Source organism: Cyprinus carpio, chromosome B3 (assembly GCF_018340385.1).
Source record: "Cyprinus carpio isolate SPL01 chromosome B3, ASM1834038v1, whole genome shotgun sequence".
Taxonomy (NCBI): domain Eukaryota; kingdom Metazoa; phylum Chordata; class Actinopteri; order Cypriniformes; family Cyprinidae; genus Cyprinus; species Cyprinus carpio.
The window spans coordinates 1219382-1239665 of NC_056599.1; the positions used below are offsets into that span (position 1 = coordinate 1219382).

Sequence of the window (20284 nt, forward strand, 5' to 3'; positions counted from 1 at the left end):
AAAACTCTATGGAAAATGGTCCGCACTATATATTTACTTTTTTTTTTTTTTTACATTTTCTAATTGTATTTAATATTTACATTTTCACAAACTGTATGCGGTCATTACAACCGGTAATCAAAACTTTTAAAATATCCCTTTATGTGTGTGCGTGTAGAAATGGACCATCTCCACCCCCAATTAAATCTCATTATTTTGAGGTTGAGGCTCATTTTGAGCACAGATGTCCTTTCTGCAAATGTAATAGTTGCAAGTGGTATTGTTAAGATGAATATAATTTTTATTAGTTTATAATATCACTGCGTACTTTCACGCACGTGGTAGAAATGATGAAACTTAACGGGAATATTTAGTGCAAAACAATCCCGCTCCCTGTTCAGACACTGCTATAGATACATATAGTGTAACTTCAGTTTAACACCTTGAACCCGATAACTTTGACTCTTTTGATATTTGATCACTGATGATAACTTGGACGATGCTTTCATGTCTCGTCGTAAATTCTTCAGCTGCGCCGGAGTTTGTTCATATAATATGTTTATGTGGCAGAATAATCTGTTTGTGTAGATGACAACTCTGGTACTCTGCAGGTTATGTTGATCGGGCTTTTTGCGTGTATTTGTTGGTTGCTTTGGACGTACTGTAAAATGGGGACATTTGCGGGGACAGCTCCAGTCGGGGACAGTGTTTTTTTTTTGGTTTTGATGATCAGGGGATGTCTGGTCACCCTTAATATATATATATATATATATATATATATATATATATATATATATATATATATATATATATATATATATATATATATATTTACCAGGTTAAATGTGGATTATTAGTAAAAACTATTTTTGTAAACCTCTCTAACCACTTCTGCCATGTTTGTAGTTTTTCTAACACGTTTTATTCATGTTCATAGTTCTGGACTGAATCCTTTGCCATAGCGCAATGGATTGTGGGCAGTTTTAGCCATAAGTGTGTGCACGGATCCACATTTAAAAAATCACCTGAAATATTAGACCATCTGGGGACTTTTGGCATAATCTTTTCAACATACTATGCTTTGGGTCGCCCTTATTCTAATCTCACATACTATTTAGGATTGATAGTACATAAAGACGAAGGGAGAGACTCTTTTACTCTTTTATGTCACTAGAAATAATCTGAAAATATCATCATAGCAACATCAATGATTGAAACATATGATCTGCTCTACAATACTTGAGTTGCACAGTGGCTTTATTTTTATTTATTGATTTTTTTTTATTATTAGAAAAAACTTTTTCCAGATTAGATAGATGTCAGTTTTACATTAATTTTGAATATAAACATTTATGTATCAAGTTATTCTACTATTATAATCATGTATCAAATAACTATTATAGTCATGTATCTGCCTGTGTGTAGAGGCCAGCATGAGAATGGAATGTGTAGACATTACAAAACTGCAGTATATGGTGAAGCTGCACTTCCTATTTGGACATTAGACAAAATATATGATGGGGCCCCTTTAGTCATGGAACATAAATCGTGGCCTCCTGTCTGCTTCTGGATGGCAGGCTGGAGACACAGCCAAAAGAGGTGAAAGAGTTGATAAACAATAATCATATGTATGAAATGTATTGAACATGAACACACCTTCAGGAAAAACTGTATAAAAGAGGGTGCAGATATGTGACGGTGTGCAGTCGTGGGTCAGCAGAGTGAAGAGGAGGGGGCTCAGCACACATCCTTGGGGGGCCCCAGTGTTCAGTGTGATGGTGCTGGATGTGTTGCTGCCGACCTGTACTGCCTGAGGTCTTCCAGTCAGAAAGTCTAACAGCCAGTTGCACAGCGAAATGTTGAGCCCCAGCTGGACCAGTTTGTAAATGAGCTGTTGAGGGATGATAGTGTTGAATGCTGAACTGAAGTCTATGAACAGCATTCTGACGTAGTGAGTACTTTTTGTCTATATGCGTGAGTGCTGAGTGGAGGGCAGTTACGATGGCGTCATTGGTCGAGCGGTTGGACCGATATGCAAACTGGAATAGGTCCAGGGAGGGGGGGAGGGCAGACTTGATGTGGTGCATGACTAGCTGTTCAAAGCACTTTATGATAATAGGAGTAAGTTCAACTGGACGGTAGTCATTGAAGCAGGATGGAGACGGCTTCTTCGGGACTGGAATGATGGTGGTAGCTTTGAAGCATGTGGGGACAACAGCCTGACTAAGTGAGATGTTGAAAATGTCTGTGAAGACATCAGTGAGTTCCACTGCACAGTCTCTCAGTGCATACCAAGGGATGTTGTCAGGACCCGGAGCTTTGCGTGCATTGATCCTGCTGAAGGATCTCCTCACGCTGTCTGGGGTCAGCCTCATCACCTGGTCACTGCCTTACCGTCTACGCCACTGAAAGTGATGTTAAAAGAGCATCTTTTTTTCAGTGTTGACTATCCCAATTGCATGTTGGTGGGCGGAGTTAGTGTAAATAACCTCTACCAGCAAGGCGGGCTATTTGCACTTATGCCGAGATCACACAAGAGATTTTCAAAATCATTGGATCACTGATGTTTTCACACTGCACGACTATGGCTGTGATCAGACAGAATGGGTTTTTAGGTCTGAAAATGCAAGGTGCCCCGCTAGAGTTCCCAACCATCCTGTATTAGCTGGGACGTCCCGTATTGTCCCGTACGTGACTTTACTTGTCCCATTTTTTGACTGCTACACTGATCTAACCACTGACTGATACAACAGCAGCAGTGCTGATCACTTGAGAATGATCACCGATACCTGTCATCATCCAATCACAGCCCCCCTCACGCAGTATGTGTTAAGTAAATCAGAAATCGTGAACATAACAGTTCGAGGAAGGCTGGGCACTCATGCAGCAAGCGGTAGACTACTCGCTTATTCTGTCAATGTCCCTTTCAAGGAAAGTCCATTCACTCGGCCAGCATGTTTGCAACAAATCCGGGCAGCTCAAACAAGACCAAGTCCTATCTAAATGAATGGGGGAATCCTGAAATCTCAAAAACTGCTCGCTGAACTCATGATTTAATTTCATGTTTCAAATCAGCAACCAAATCTGAAATTAACTGCCCCTTGAATGTTGTTTCTAATGCTCAAATAGCATTTAAAAAGCTTATTTTTCAGACTCAACCAGCCAATGCGCATGTGTAATTTTGACGTGCTTATGATTGCACAATGTGTTCTCGTCCGCTCTCAATGCTTTCTCTGCACCTCTTTCAATCCCATAATACACAGCGCAAGCATTTAAGCTTAACTTCCATAGGAATGAATTGAAAACGCTCGCTCCACTCCACTCGCGTCGTGCCAGTAACTGTTAACTATTATAGTCATGTATCTGCCTGTGTGTAGAGGCCAGCATGTGAATGGAATGTGTGGACATTACAAAACTGCAGTATATGGTGAAGCTGCACTTCCTATTGGGACATTAGACAAAATATATGATGGGGCCCCTTTAGTCATGGAACATAAATCGTGGCCTCCTGTCTGCTTCTGGATGGCAGGCTGGAGACACAGCCAAAAGAGGTGAAAGAGTTGATAAACAATAATCATATGTATGAAATGTATTGAACATGAACACGCCTTCAGGAAAAACTGTATAAAAGAGTGTGCAGACATAGACTCGGGAGATTTCCTGCAGGATCTCTCAGTTTTATTGTCTCTGATAATAAGATCTAAATTCTGGCATCAAAACCCCAAGACTTTGAGAATGATTCCTCACAGCATCGGCAAAAGCCACCACAATAGCACACGTACATCTACAAGATGTCTGTTAAAGATCTCTTGATCTAGAAAGCACTAGTCTTGTGTAGCCAGACCTTCAGACTGCTGCTGAAGGTCTGGAATTCATGGCAGCTTTCATGAGGCCGTTTGACTAACATGTCAAACAACCAATCACAGTTCGTTTCGTTCAGCGTCACGTTTCGAGGCATGGAAATGTCACTTCAATCACAGACCACCACATGTGACGACCCCGGGCTGGAGTCCACTTCGTCCACGGTGAAAGCGGATCCGGCGATCCACAGTGCAAAGCTGATGTATTTCCTCAGCGACCAGCACGGATCAACTCCAGGCATAACAAGCAGATATCGTCCTCTTTTGGAAGGCCAAACAAAGTAGTTTTGCTTTCACAGTGAAACACACAGCGTCTATACGACATGGCGGCAGCAACAACAATACTACAACAGCATGAACATCTGGGCGGCGTTATGCAAATCTTCTCAGAGAGTGACGTAGACGTGGGGGAGTGTTTAAACGAACCGTTTTAGGGGGGCGTGGACAAGTCTCAACTTTTATAAAGAATATCTCTTTGGATTTGAGACTTTACAGATTGCAACTTTACAGATCTTCTTTATGCACCAAGAGCTTGTAACACTCCAAAGAGAAAGTAAAACTTAAAATTGCATCATATGACCCCTTTAAGGCGACTGGTATTGGTCTGTTGGCATCTCTGTGTGGTTGTAGTTATTTATATATGAATAAAAAAATTGTCTAAACAAATGTAACATTTATTTATTTTTTCTCACAGATTCTGATGTTGCACAGTACACATCAATTTTGAAAAAAATATTTAAATTAAAAACAAAATGTTTTTATTTTTCTTGAAAAAAGCTTGCAGAAAACAGTTGAGAGAATCATCCTCAATCTTGAATTTGGTAAAACAATTATCATTATTTAAAATGTTTCAAGTCTTAATTCTTTTCCTTTGTTATACTGGGATAAATCATACTGGGAAGTATACTAAATAACGTATGTTGAATGTGGCAACCGACCTAGAAAATTTGCCACCAGCCGCTACTGCATCAGAGCTTATCAATACAACAGTCTTTCGGAATTTAGCCCCAGGACCCGTTTGATACCAGATTAAGGTACCCATCCCTACTTAAGAGAAGCAAAGAAGGATCAGTTGCAAAGCTACACGACAGTATATATATATTGCATCCATGGTTCTAAAATACATCACAAGTGGAACAATAACTATTTGTTTTAACAACAAAGAACAAATTAAAAAAAAAAAATATCTAAACCTCTCTTAAAAGCGTTACAGCCTCTACATCAGCCTCCTGCGTAACAGTACATAATGGTATGTAAAAAGCTTCTATTTTCCTTCATGAAAGAGTAAGCAAACTACAAATGACACATATGCATTAGACAATACAATATAACATGAAACTCATAAAAAATACAATGATATTTTTATCATGAAGCAAAATGATATGTGGTCCCACTTTATATTAAGTGTCCCTAATGCCTGTATACTTACATAGTAACTAGATGTTGTAAGGGTCCACCCGCCGGCCCAAAAAAGCAGAATCCAGTGGCCTGGTCGAAGGTTTAATGTGTATTTGGTCTTTTACTTGCGCTTCTGAATTTATCAGGATTTAGTTTTAATTTTAGTCTAGCTCTGTGTTCAATCTGACTCCAATTTCATGTGATCATTAAATTTGGGCAATATTTCTATCAAAAGCTGATCACAGATATCGATTGTTTATTAATAAAGATATTTGAGTATTCTGGAAATCCCATACTTTCAATTATTTGTTCATTAGGGACCAGGTATCGCACAGGAATTACACTCAGCTGATAGTGAACCCACGGACACAAACTCCTCAGTTCCGAACTTACTCAGAGGATGCAGAGTGGTTATAATACCTTTAAGTGAGCTACACCCTGCATGCTCATAACAAAAATTTATTTTTTCCTATAACCACGAGAGCTACAATAAGCCAGTGACAGTGAGAAATCTGAAGCACCTAATGGTGTTCCTCATGGTTGATCCATTGGTGCTTCAGTATGATCTGTCCTGAATGCAGATTTGTGGAAATACCACCACACATTAATCTACTTGAAAAATGATTTCAGAAGAGATCAGAATAAATCAAATTTAACAATTTATTATTTGTCAGGTAAAATTGTATCATGCCAATTACATAATGGAACAATTAGAAGCCAGTTTAGAAAATATAATGCAATTGTGAATCACATTGTAACCGGTGGCAACATGCTCCTGTACATAGACACTGTAGCCATAAGGGAAAACAGCCAAGTGTTCCACATAGGAGACAAACAAATTTAACATAGTCACACGTCACAGTTATCCTAATTTAAGACACATGGTCTAAAATGCATAGCAAAGCACTCAGGTGTTTTAGAGAATAAACTTAACTAGCTTATGTGCACATGTAGTAGCAAAAACAACTATACAGTGTGCTCTATGGGCACAATGTGTTTAACACACTTACATTTTTAAATCATACCTGAGAGCAGAGAGACACACAGCAGCGAGAGTTCTGGTGCAGTGCCCCAGAGACTCTCACATACTGCATGGGTTTTTTCTGACTACAGAATCCCCCTGCAATGTTTTGTCACTTCGCTTATATACTCAGACCAGACAACAAAGAAATCTTCAAATCAGTTATAAAACCTTAAAGAACTTTTGGTGTGTTAAGTTCTCGTGTCCCCAGGGTCACACCTGGCTTGGAGATAGATAGATAGATAGATAGATAGATAGATAGATAGATAGATAGATAGATAGATAGATAGACACGGACCCCTAAAGGGGGACACACACCCTCCTCAGCAGAACACAATTCTACAAACGTTTTCAATCTTTCTTATAATACAAGTGACTACTGTGAAATAGAGACCAATTTACCAATCACACAAAGACCTTTAAAATGATACCAAACATGAAAAGTTTAAGATCATAAATCCTGAAGATATAGTAAATGTTTTATGTGAGCGTAACAACTTTTAGTTACCTGGACCATGTACCCAGGGGGGAAGGATGGGTGAAGGGACCAAATAGCAAATGGTCTTTCTTCCAGATCTTCCTATCTGTTGTCTTGTGGCATGGCATTTGCATTGCGAGAGATTCTGAGTGTTTGGCTCCACTAGGAGATCAAAGCCCATTTTTTTTTATTGCATTTGCATTTGCATCATGAGAGTTTCTGAATGTTTGTCTTCACAAAGAATTAAGGACATAATTTCACTCCTTTCAATGTGTACATAGTATGTAACCACAGTGTAAGTACATATTGATACATAGTATCTACAGCTCTCATTTTTGTGTAACTACACACATGTAACAACCCACTGAATGGTAAGTGTAAGTACAAATGTGTAACATCACATTGGTAACAACACTTTTTGGTAATGAAAGTACAAATGTGTAACAGGACTGATAGCACTTTTTGGTAAAGAAAGTGTTACACTTTATATTAGATTTATCATGTAATTACACTGATGTTACACAGCAGCAGCCAGTAAGTTAGGCTTTACATATAAATTGTGGTTGGTTAACAGAATGTTACACTTTATATTAAGTGGACAGTTCCTTAGGAGTTACCATGTAAGTACACAGGTATTACAGTGGTGCACCAACTCCAACTCAAGATCCAACTCCTCCCACTTTACATATCCCTAAACCTACCCATCTCCACCCCCTGGATCAAATGGTTCCAATTACTCCTATGCATATTGTTGATACAAAATGTAGTTATATAATTCCTGTTACACGAGTACTTGAAGTGAATAAAAAGTGTTGTTACTAATGTTCTGTTATACATTTGTACTTACACAAACCATCCTGAAGGTTGTTACATGTGTGTAGTTACAGAATTATTACAGCTGTAGATCCTATGTATCAATATGTACTTACACTGTGGTAACATACTACGTACACATTTAGTTACTATGTAAGTACACAGGTATTAGGGACACAATATAAAGTGGGACCAATAAAACTTTTTGACATTGTTCTTTGAGGAGGAACTCCATCTTTGAGTTGATCTGAATCTCAGTTGAATCTGCTGCTTTTGAAGATGAAGATGAACTTTATTAACTTTGAAAACATGTTTCTTTGTCCTGTTGCTTGTAACGTCTGGTTAGGACAGATTTATCCAGGTGATATTTTATTGCTTGCGGCATTATTGCAGCATCAAATCTGAAAGTGCTAGATCTGAAGATGATCTACTTACTGTGATTGTTTTTTGTATGACAGTATAGAGAAGATAAATGATTGAAACGCTTCCCACATGCAGTGCAGTAATACGGTTTCTCTCCAGTGTGGATCCTCTCGTGTGTTCTCAGATGTGTTGACTGACTGAATCTCTTGTCACAGTGTGAACACTTGTACGGTTTCTCTCCAGTGTGAATCCTCTCATGCACTTTTAAATTGCCCGCTGAAATAAAAGTCTTTTCGCATCTTAAGCACATATAATCTCTCACACCAGTATGAAGTTTCTGATGTAATTTCAAAGTTTGCGAATGCGAAAAACTCTTTCCACACAAATCACATGAATGTGGCTTCTCTTGTGTATGAACTCTCAGGTGTTTCTTCAGGCTTGAAGCCCACAAAAATGTTTGCCCGCACTGATCACATGTGTACAGCTTCTCTCTAGTGTGGATGTTCATGTGTTTCTTAAGTTTTGTTGATTGTGAGAAACACTTTCCACACTGATCACACCAGTGCGGCTTCTCTCCAGTGTGAATACTCGTATGTGACGTCAAGCCTCCTTTTTGTCTGAAACGCTTCCCGCACTGTTTACATTTGTATGGTTTCTCTCTGTTGTGGATCCTCTCATGTGCTTTCAGGATTTCTGACAGCCTGAATCTCTTATCGCAGTGTGAACACTTGTACGGTTTCTCTCCAGTGTGGATATTCATGTGATACTTAAGTTTTTCTGATTTTGCAAAACTCTTCCCACATTGATCACAAGAGAATGGTTTCTCTCCTGTATGAACTCTCATGTGCTCTGCAAGGCGTTCTTTTCTCGAGAAACTCTTCCCGCACTGATCACATGTGTATGGTTTCTCTCCAGTGTGGATCATCTCATGTGCTTTCAGGTGTCCTGAAAGAACGAATCTCTTGTCACAGTGTGAACACGTGTATGGTCTCTCTCCAGTGTGAACTCTCATGTGAATATCAAGACCGTATTTGCGTGTTAAACTCTTTCCACACTGAGTGCAGGTGAAAGATTTTTTGACTTTTCTTTTCTTTAAATCTTTCAGTTTGGTTTGAGAGCAACTCAAAGGTTTTTCTCCAGTTTTGGCATGATTTTTCTCCTCAACTTCACTTGATTCTTCACTCTCCTCTTTTTCTTCAATTAGTTCTGAAATAAAAGTTAAAACGGTTCATTTTCAGGAACTTTTATGAAGGAATATAAAAGTGAACCCTGATTTAACAGCAGAAAAAAGACTGTATTTGTGTTTTTATAATTTATACGTCCCTGAAATTTTCCATGCATGAGGTACACTGATCTCCCAGTTATTATTTTTTAAAACATTTATAAGCACAAATCCCATGTTTCTATGGGGAGAAGTATTAAATATGTTTGTTCAAATATACAACATATCATACATTTTGGAAGAAAAAGTACCCAGTTCATTGAAAGTGTCCCTTATTATCTGATAATTATTTGAGCAAGATTATTCAAACCCTCTAAAGATTTTTCCTATTATAGCAAAAATATAAAAGTGCTTGTAGCTTTATAACCATCAGCATTATTAATGAAGAATCAAGACTAAACACCAACCTGTGTGTTCTTCAGTTTGTTTCATTCTGCAGGGTTTGTGGGAGGAGCTTCACTGATGATGTGATTGTTGTGGGAGGAGCTTCACTGTTGATTTGATTGTTGTGGGAGGAGCTTCACTGAAGATCAATTTCTCTGGAAGAAGCAGATTTGCCAACATCAACAATAAATTAGTTTGAGTTTTTTAAATTCTTTTACAAATTTAAGCATTTATGCAATTGAAGCCAAAGAGACCAGAGCCTAGCAAATATAAAGCGTTTTCAATTTTTAAATCATTATATTACAATATTAAAAAAGTAACAGCTCAGACACAAAGAGCACATCAACTTAAAATGCTCATAAATGAACACTGCACTCACATATGTGCTAATTCACACATTATGTGTTTCGATTGTTAACATGTCTATCCATTTTTTTTCCATTCTGCTCCATGTATTAACATAAAAGATAATATCTTGTTAGAAATACAGAAAAGAATATAATGTGAATTCTTCCAAACATAAATAACAGTAAGAATGAAAAAGCATATACACAGAAATTTGATGACACCCATCTTCATTAACAACTACAGGCAAATAACTACACTATAGCACATCATATATAAATATCGTTTGACTTTCTAATAAGTACATAAGATAAATAAAATAATGAACATTTAGGTGCAGAAACTGAAACTAATAAATAAATAAATTATTATTATTATTTTTACAAAGCTGATTTGAAACATTCTGTATTGATAAAAGCACTAAATAAATAAAGGTGACTTGACTTGACTGGACTATTGTTAATATTATAACTAGGGATGCTCCGATCCGATCATGATTCCGATACTTAGGGTTCAGTATTGGCCGATACAGATACCTATCCGATATCAGTGAATTTTTTTTTTTTCCCATTTAAATAAATGTAGAATTTATTATATATATATATATATATATATATATATATATATATATATATATATATATATATATATATATATATATATATATATATATATATATATATCTGTGTGTGGAACTGATAATCATTATTTCATAATCTACTAGATACAGACTACTTCATTATAAAGACAAAAAAAAAAAAAAAAATCTGATAAAATATAGGCATATGCATATTCATAATCTATGACAAACTAGGTTTAATTTTAGAAATCCAAACATTTAGTGAAAAAACTATTTTGTGGGGAACAAATAAATGTGTTGCACTAAATATGGTAAAATGTTACACATTGCTATTTGTATTATTATAAAATCCATTCATTAAAACATTAATGAATCTATTTATATGTAAGTATATACTATAAAATTAAAATAAATTTATTTTAAATGTATAGCATTTTTTTAATAAGGCAACAACATATGATAGATACGATAGGACAAAACTTGTTGCTTCAAGCACATCATTCTGCACACCGGATGTGCACATTCTAAGCTCTTCATTTAAAAAGTGCAAAGCACAAAGAGAAGAGAGATTGATGCGTAGTGCATTATATATGTGCAACAGTTATTGAGCCTTTCTTTTAAAGGGGTCATATGATACTGCTAAAAAAGATTATTTTGTGTATTTGGCGTAATGACGTGTTTATGTGGTTTAAGGTTAAAAAAAAACCCTTATTTTCCACATACTGTACATTATTGTTTCTCCTCTATGCCCCACCTTCTGAAACACGTCAATTTTTACAAAGCTCATTCATTGTGATTGGCCGAATGCCTCAAGCGTGAGACAGAAATGTTACGCCTCTTAACATATTGTGAAGCTTTGTCCGGCCGGAGCAACGAGACATAAACATAAAACATAAACATGATTTCTTGTTGTGTCTTCTTTTGGAAGGCAAAAACAAAGCAGTTTCTCTTTCTCAACGAAACTTGAAACAGCGTCACCGCAGTCTAGAGTGAGGCGTGGCCTAGAGTGAGCGGAGGAGGGCGGCTTGAGAACGGTGCGGCAGGTGGATTCTACGGAGGAGTGTAGCTTTGTCTTGCAGCAACCACATGTGACAACCCCGGGCTGGACTCTGCTTCATCCACGGTGAAAGCCCATTCGGCGATCCACAGTGCAAAGATGATGTATTTCCTCAGCGACTAGCACGGATCAGCCCCATGACGAAGCAGATATCGCAACAATACTACAGCGAGAATAAAAGGTACGCCTTCTTTTTTTGCGTGAACATCTGTGCAGCGTTATGCAAATCTTCCCACATACTATCGTAGAGATGTTGGGGCATTTAAACGAACCGTTTTGGGGGGCGTGGACGAGTGTTAACTTTTATATAGAATGTAAGGACTTAAATATTCATATGTAGTTCACATTAAGCGAGCGGTTCTCAATTCCAGTCCTCGCGCCCCCAGCTCTGCATATTTCGCATGTCTCTCTTTGTTAACACACCTGATTCTGATAACCAGCTCGTTAGAAGTGAGCTCCATGCATGAACTGTTCCCATTGACATGCTCCCTACTCCCTGAGCAGGGGAAATCTGTTGAAGTTTACTTTACCTCAGAACATTCATGGTTTCGCATCTTCACACGGACAAGTGTGACATCATATACCTCTGTAAATAAATACAATTTAAATTCACGTCTCGCACACTTCAGTGCACTTTGAATGGACCATATAGGCTACGTTCGTTTCAAACTGGAATTATGGCGGAATACACACAAATTCACACAAATGTATGACTGTATGTGTCAGATATAAAATATGTTAAATAACTTAGTAATTACTGAGGGGTTAATGTGTTTTTCACTCTAAAATAATGGTCCAGATCACTAGTTGTTCCTTAGTAGCCTAACACTTTAGCTTTAAAGTGAAAAATACATTAGCCCCTCACTAATTACCTTGTCAGCCTGCAGGAACTACTAGTGATCTGGAACATTATTTTAAAGTGAAAAACACCTAAACCACTCAGTAATTACTAAACTACTAAAAGTAATTCAGTAAGCTATTTAACATTTTGTATCTGACATATACATTTGTGCGATGCACTAGTGGTATTTTACCAGACACTGTAACCTGGAATATGTGGTTTTGTGCTTAACACAATATAAATGCAGTCGATGCCTTCATTAAGGATGTGAATTGTTTTTTTCAAGAGAACATCATTATTTATATTCAAGAAAAGTTCTCCTCATGCTGTCACTAAAGGTTTGGGTCTTTTGGAGTCTTTGGAGACATAGCTGACACATTCTAGAGCTCATAATTGTGAACTAATTAAATCACATCCTAATTATTAAAATTTTTAAATGAATTATTTGTATTATTATTCTATGCTTTTGTTTGGAAAAAAAAAAACGAGAACATCGATCCTTTGGTAAGAGTAGTCACAATTTCGACCTGTAGCCGACTTACTTGGGGATATCATATTCATAAATTAGTTTCCACAAAACTAAGAACCCAATTGTACACATTTAAGACGTTACTTTTGTAATTAGTAATTGGTTATTCCTTATTAATTGGTAATTAGCAAGTAGCCTATTTCTTAATGAGGATATATTTTTTTTTAGTTATTATCAAATATCTAATAATGAACTAACTTTGTCCTAAATTTGCTGCTACTTAGCTTAGTTAAAAAATAATAATAAAACACAATTCCACCAAACAAGTGATTTCCCGGGTTTCGCACACACTAGGTTTTGTTACGTTTATAAAAAATACTTTATCTGAATGAATGATTGGACATAGTTTACGCTTTTTTGCACTGTGGATGGAATTTGATGTCGGTCCCTTAAGCGATTATCCAGAGAATATCGAAATTTATAAGTAACATTATAGCGCTGTAAAAGCGACCGTACCAAACGTAATATGCCGAAGATACATCTCAAATGAAAACTAAAATAAAACAGCAGCAGCAATAGGCCTACTTTATATCGGTTCGCGTCCTTCTCCTCACAGATCACGAGACATTCAGTAACAACAACATTACCACTCTAGACATTCACACAATCATTCACACGAATATACACAAAAAACACAGAATCGCTCAGGTCTTAATATTCGGTATCCGATAAAATCATATATTGTTGCATAAACAAATTGTGTAAAATGTATTTTAAAATTGTTTAAATATTCTGCATGGATTGCTCACCTCTCCTCAAGAAGACTCGCTGCAGCTGCGTCCGACAGATGTTATAAACTGAGACAAAGAGTGAAAAACCAGTCCAAGGATTTGTCTTTTGCCTTTTAGTTCTCGCAAGACTGGAAGCTTTGTAGTGAGAAAACAATAGGCGTTGTTATGTCGTCAAGAAACAGAGCAGTGGATTCTTCTCAGGAACATTTAATAACTTATTAAACTAGTAACTCACATGCACAGCACTCTCTGTAACAACTCCGTTACCCTTCCTCTTATCGCCTTTTTTTTATAAGTAAGTAGTTACTAGAGTGACATCTAGTGGGGCATCAGAGGTGAGAAGCACCCGGTCGCAGGCTGCACCTGGGGGCCCCATACCTACTCTGATTGGTTCGATCGTCTTTCATAGACATACATGATAGGAAATGTGTGCGTAGTTGGTGTAGGATGGAGTATGTTGTTTAAAAAGCTAAAAACGCCGTGTAGTTTTACAAAGCCTTCATTATAATGCACAGAAGAAAAAAATAAAACATTAACCTGTAACTCGCCATGTCCCTGAAATGACTGTTTTGTTTAATTAAACTGATCTTTAGGCTAACAGACGAACAACCCACTACATTTAATAAATGAATTGGGTTGATTATCCACAGTGGGAGGATCAGGTCTTCAGATAGAAGAATTAATTATGAATTAAATATCTTTTTTTTTATTTGATTATTTCATATCATCAGAGTATGAGAAAGGAAATGAAAAGGATGTATTAGTATTGTTTTAATTTATATAGCACGACAAGACAATTATTGTAACATAATTTTCTGTCATGCTGTTGATAGATGACACCGCAACAGACTAATGTGTCTGCTGTGTGCCATTTCAATTTTTATACAACTTTAATTTTCTTTACTACATTACAAATCATAGACTTTTATTTCTATCGGCCAGTGATGATTCTGAAATCTGTTGCTATAGCAGCGAACACAATTTCATGATCATAGTGCTCTTATTTTAGTGCAGTTGTCTCACAGCCACTGCGGTCAAATATTGAGACAAACTTTATAAAGTATCATCTATTCATTTGTGAATTCGACTGGTCCAGAAGATTAAACGTGTAGCAGCTAACGTCTCGTGATTCAATAAATCAGATTCAAGTTAACAATTACATTTAGTCATTTTATCCAAAGCGACTTTACAAATGAGGACAATAGCGTAACAAATTAGCTCAAAGTGAGATGTACATAATTAATCATAACGATTATTATTATCTACATTCATCTTCAGGAATTACTTGTAGCATTACAGCATTAATAGTACAATAAAATGATTTGTTCGTCTGCAGGACGGACAGTGTTAATGGTTTATTAAGTAAAATTATTTCTCTGGCCACGAAAAATAATTTTACTACTAATACATTGCTCCCAGAGCATGTAACGAAACCGTTAAAGTGACCTCGTTCTGTGAGCAGCAAACACAGACAACCAAGTGTAAATACATATGGATGTTTATTAAACTACACTACAGGGGAACATGCAACATCTGACTAGACACAAACATACACACATTAAACATAGATGCCAACGCAAGGAAGGCATGGATAGAGAGAGAGAGAGAGAGAGAGAGAGAGAGAGAGAGAAAGAGAGAGAGAAAGAAAGAGAGAGAGAGAGAGAGAAAGAGAGAGCGAGCGCTCGCACGCAAGAGAGTGGAGAGTCATGGTAGTATTAACTCATAAACTAAATCACAACCTGTTAAGAACCACCAAAGAATCTCATCACCTTAATTAAAAGGGGTCAAAACCTAGAAGCACATCTAAATAGTTAACAAGCGGTTACTTGCATTGGTTCTGTAGTTGCTGAGTAAAGTGTCCCGGTGCATGTATAATGCGTAGATTCCTGTTGAATGCTGTTAAGAGTAAAAGCTTTGCCATTTCATCCATGGGTTGACTGCTCCGAAGTGAATCAACAAAGTTGCTGAAAACTGCCAGAAGATCGGACTCCCCGGAAGGGGAGTTGCGAGGTGTCCAAGGTGATGGGTGTTTCCAGGGAACCACAAGTTAAGAGCAACTCATTTTCGGGTGTGGGAGAGGTTTTATCTGGTTTCCCGGTAACACCCCTTTTGGTTGGATTGACCAATAACAAGGCATATAGTTTCAGTGGGAAAGTGTTTCTTTGTCCCAGAGACCTCTCATTTGCATGTCTTATGACTGCTGTGGGTAACTGGTAACCCAAACTATGGTACAAACAGTATGATGCATTTTAGGATCACGTAGTGTACATAATTGTTTGAGGAATAAAAAGCAGATCATTTTGATACCAAGGACGAAACATGAAGATCTTAAAGCAGAGATACACGCATATACCTGAATATAAGCATTGAGAGTCTAGCTAATACAAATCAAGAATGGGAAATAGGCTACTACAATAGTGAAACATACAAACAATACATGCATATACCAGATACATTTGTAAATGATTAATTATAGTCTAAATGAATAAAAGTGTGTGTGTGTGTTGTGTATTGTGAGAACGTGATTTGGCTGGTCAGGGAGGCCCATTTGGTGTCTGGCATCGAGGGCTATCTAGTTATTTCGGAATGTGTTTGAATATCTGCACTGTTTACTTCACTGATTTGCACTCTATCTGCCATGTGCTTTACTTACTACTTAACTTTTTTTTTTTTTTTACATGACCAATTTTGTATATTTGTATAGTTGTACTTTATATATTATTATCTATATTTAATGTTCTACTGTTAGTGTTATCTGTATGCACCGGGGGTCTGAGAGTAACGCAATTTAAATTCTCTGTATGTATGTACTGTACATGTGGAAGAGTTGACAATAAAGCAGATTTGACTTGACTTGAAGACAGCACACGCTGTGTTTCGACTAATAAAGATCTTCATCACTAGCAAACAATAGCCTTTGCAGATTGGATCAATTGACTGTAGATCCAAAGCCACATCTTCAACGCTCTTGATGTTCTTAAACTTTCTGTTACAACACTGAGTGAACCGCTTCAGACGACTCAGCTCGTGCGCCAGGGAACTGAACGAATCATTCAAACTGATTCACGAACCAATTCACTGGTTTGCCAACTGGTTTGATCAAGCTTTTGAACAGAATTGACTCAAGAGAATGAATAATTTGCGAATGGGCATCGCTCATTGCCAGGAGAAAAGTAGATGGCGCGTTTGGAATAAACTGAAGCATTTATAACTTGTATTGCATTAAGATAAAGTAACGAGAAGAGCCTGGCCCACAGTAATGAAATAAAAATAACAGTTTTTTCACTAAAAATGTACATAAGTAATAGTAAACGTACCCATCTTTAAATATACTCCAAAAGTATTAGTTACCCCAAAAATGCTCAAGTAAATGTAACGAAGTAAATGTAACTCGTTACTACCCAGCTCTGCAAAGCTCAAATCATCTCAGACTGGTTTCTTCATCATGACAATGAGTTCACTTTACTCAAATGGCATCCACAATCACCAGGGGCCTCATTTATAACTACTGTGTATGCACAAAAACAGCCCTGAAAGAGGCGTACGCTACTTCCTATGCAAACTTGGCGGGAAAATTTGCTCAACTGCATGCAAACTCTGACCCATGCGTACTGACTTTTTTTTTCCTGGAGTGAGAAAATTAAGTAAAAACAATGATTTTAAGCTCTGTTTTTATGTCGATATATACATTTAAATTAAATATTCCACTCTTATATGCAGATAAGGACTGAAATTACATTAAGTCATTACGCAGATTTTAAACCAAAATTATTTGAATTCAGACATATTTGTAGTAGATGAGCTTGATCACTTTTGCCCTTTTATTGACAGCGAGGAGTGCTATAGGTGCACAATAATTCATCTTTAAACTGAACTGCAGATCTCATGTTATGAGAAAATATTTTTTAGCGAGTAAAATGACCAATGAGGCGCATTTCGATATTATGGCGGACACTGCTGGATTCAGTGGTCGAACGGACCATTATCCAATTCGAATAGCTCCAATGATAATATCTTACTGTACAACCGCTGCTGTACGGAGGTGTTGATGTCGTGTGAAGTCCTCTCTGCAACATATGAAAAGTATTGCCTTATTTTTGGTAGCCCCGAATCCTGGATTCTCAATCCAAAATGGCCAGCTATGTTGGCATCAACCCTGTACCCAGACAACCTTGTCGCCATTGTCGTTGACGAGGCACATGTCGCATACAAATGGTGAGTTTGCATACACGGGTTTGGTTATTAACTTCAAGTTAATTTATTTCAGTTCGATGCGGTTGAGCCGGCGCTTAACACACATATCATAACCAAACGTTATGTGATTGGCTTACGGGTACACCAATGATTACACCAATGACCAATATGTTATTCATATTTATATTAACGACTGACTTAAAATGTCTACAGGCTCACTTTAGCCGTGTCTGTTCTGGTACATTTACACTCAGGGCTGAATTATTTCAACATATTTTCCTCACATGTTCGCTGCTGCTGGGTGATTCTATAATTGGAGATACATTTGGCATTGCGGAAAGTTCACTCCCATTTTTTTTTCTTTACTTTTTTAATAATGTTATAAAGTCTTTATGGTATTGTTTGTCAACTCTATTATGGAAAAATTAGCCAATGTGTAGAAATAACAATAAATCATAACAGCAAAAATCCTTCTTGTTTCATTACACAGTCTTTACATTTCATCCCTTGAAAATAATAATAAGTAAATAAATAAGATAATATTTCACCTTTGCATACCTTAAAAAATACCTATGTCTTCACAGAACCGTCCACTTGGAGCAAATATTTTTCATCTGAAAATGTATTCCATACAATATCCAGTAAAAAAAAGAAAGAAAAAAAGAGAAATGTTGTTGAAATATTATAAGTGTGCAAAATCAATAATGTCTATTATTTTTTACCATTTAAGAAACATAATTGAAAGAATTTAAAGTTCGATGGACTGTCAATTCTGTTAACGCATTGTCAGCAATGTTACTCTATCTTGGTAACAGAGTTTGACGGTAACAGAATTGGACAATTTTCTTTATTTTTGGCCCAAAACTCCACTTGCTAGCATAAATGCTAAGAACACAAGACACTACTGAAATCATGATTTAAAAACATTTAAATAACACAAAGTGTTTTCCTTTAGATATTGTGGTAACAGATTTAACGCTTTATAAAATAACTCTTAAAATAATTAAAATATAACCTTTTGAAAAAAGCAGGAAAAAATAATGACTTCGGACACAATGCGTATGCTGCACAATTTCAGTAGAAAGATGCGAGAAAAGACGCACAAGTAGCGCTGAACCCAATGAAAACAATACAGAAACGGGGCTGTAAAATGTTGCGTAAACAGACTGTATGAAGTCTGTTTAATGTTTGTGTAAATATGTGAAATACCGTGAACTGCTCGCCTCTCCTCAGACTCTGCGCTGACTGAATGAGGGACGCGCGAGGGAGTGACGTCATCGCCAACGGTAGATGATATAAAAACGCACCAAATACTAGACACACAATGATAAAGCATAAAAATCAACCATAATCACACAAAAATAACCAGGATTACAAGCCGCTTATTTTTATTCCATCTTTTCTCTTTCAGCTGGTTGTGTAAAATACACACTTCCTTGGCTCTCTGGCGGCTCTCACCATGGAGAACATTGAACCATGATAACAGGTCTTCTGCTGATTGGATTAGGCTTTGCCCTGGTTTATCGATGAATTCAGAAAACAGGAACAGCTGTCCAAATCCTCACAGGGCTGCCCATTGTGATAGAAGCAGTGGGCAGAGCGGTCAGCACTGAGACTGAGACTATTAACCACAATATGGATAACATCACGGAGAAGCTCATGGCTTTGCAAAGGCAAATGGATCGATTTGGAGACCAGAATGGACTAAGAGAGTAGTCGTGTTAATTGGAATGTGGCTACTCGCCCCAAGACCAAACAATCCCAATCTTATCTGCTTTCGGCTCCCCTCAACCAGCACTGGCCTCAGCCAAGGCTGCTGTTGGAACAACAACAACTCCCCCGGAAGAGCACTGAGACGCTCTTGCGTTCCTCCCCCTCCACAGACACCTGCTGATTGTTGACTCTGTCTGGGACCTGATCAAGGCTGTCTCCATGGTAACTTGCTGTGTATCGCTATCACAATCCTGCGGACTGAGGCATCTAGACTTGATGCCAGGAGTAGCAACTCTCCAGGCCTACACATACAAGAACTTCTACATACATACACTCACACACACGCACATATATATACAGATATGCATTTCGTTGCCTTGTACCCACACGTGCAATGAATCTAATCTAAAACTGTGGTGAATTGGAGACAGCAATTAATTAGTTTGTACAATCAGTGTGTTGTTTAAAGTTCATAATAATTGCTTTGACTTCATGAAGCCTCCTGGTGTGAAAGAGCGACATCATCTGACTAGAACAAACTCTATGAAATATGTGTAAGACACTGGATATCAAGAGTGAAACTGTTAATCTCCTTTAATGTCAGTCATGTGTGTGGTGAAATATATTTTAGGCATTTTTAAAACCTGAGTTGAGAATAAATCATGGAAAAACCCAAAGAAAACATAATAAGTAAACTTCATGGCTTTTAGAAATAAATTTATTCTTGACACGAACAGAATGAGCATAAAATAAAAATGGACATTACCAATGAGTTG

The 20284-nt window shown here is 37.2% G+C and overlaps 1 protein-coding gene across 2 annotated transcripts; it reads right to left on the minus strand.

Annotated features, from left to right (window-relative positions):
- Window positions 1–7403: 7403 nt before the first annotated feature.
- LOC122134443 (gastrula zinc finger protein XlCGF8.2DB-like) lies at window positions 7404–13988 on the minus strand. Of its 2 annotated transcripts, XM_042719439.1 has the most exons (3): window positions 13620–13988; window positions 9542–9673; window positions 7404–9118 (listed from the first exon to the last, which is right to left on the minus strand). In XM_042719439.1, the coding sequence occupies exons 2-3, from the start codon at window positions 9564–9566 to the stop codon at window positions 7977–7979; spliced, it is 1167 nt and encodes a 388-aa protein (XP_042575373.1). In that variant the 5' UTR covers window positions 9567–9673; window positions 13620–13988; the 3' UTR covers window positions 7404–7976. The 2 variants fall into 2 exon arrangements, with proteins under 2 accessions (XP_042575373.1, XP_042575374.1); XM_042719440.1 differs by lacking the exon at window positions 13620–13988 and having other exon boundaries at window positions 9542–9947.
- Window positions 13989–20284: the final 6296 nt, after the last annotated feature.

What these genes read in the sequence shown, in the direction of transcription:
- LOC122134443 (XM_042719439.1), bottom strand. Translation starts at nt 9,566, where the DNA reads ATGAAACAAACTGAAGAACACACAG. An exon ending in ACAAACTGAAGAACACACAG is followed by an intron (nt 9,119 to 9,541) that starts GTTGGTGTTTAG and finishes CTTTTATTTCAG; the next exon opens with AACTAATTGAAGAAAAAGAG.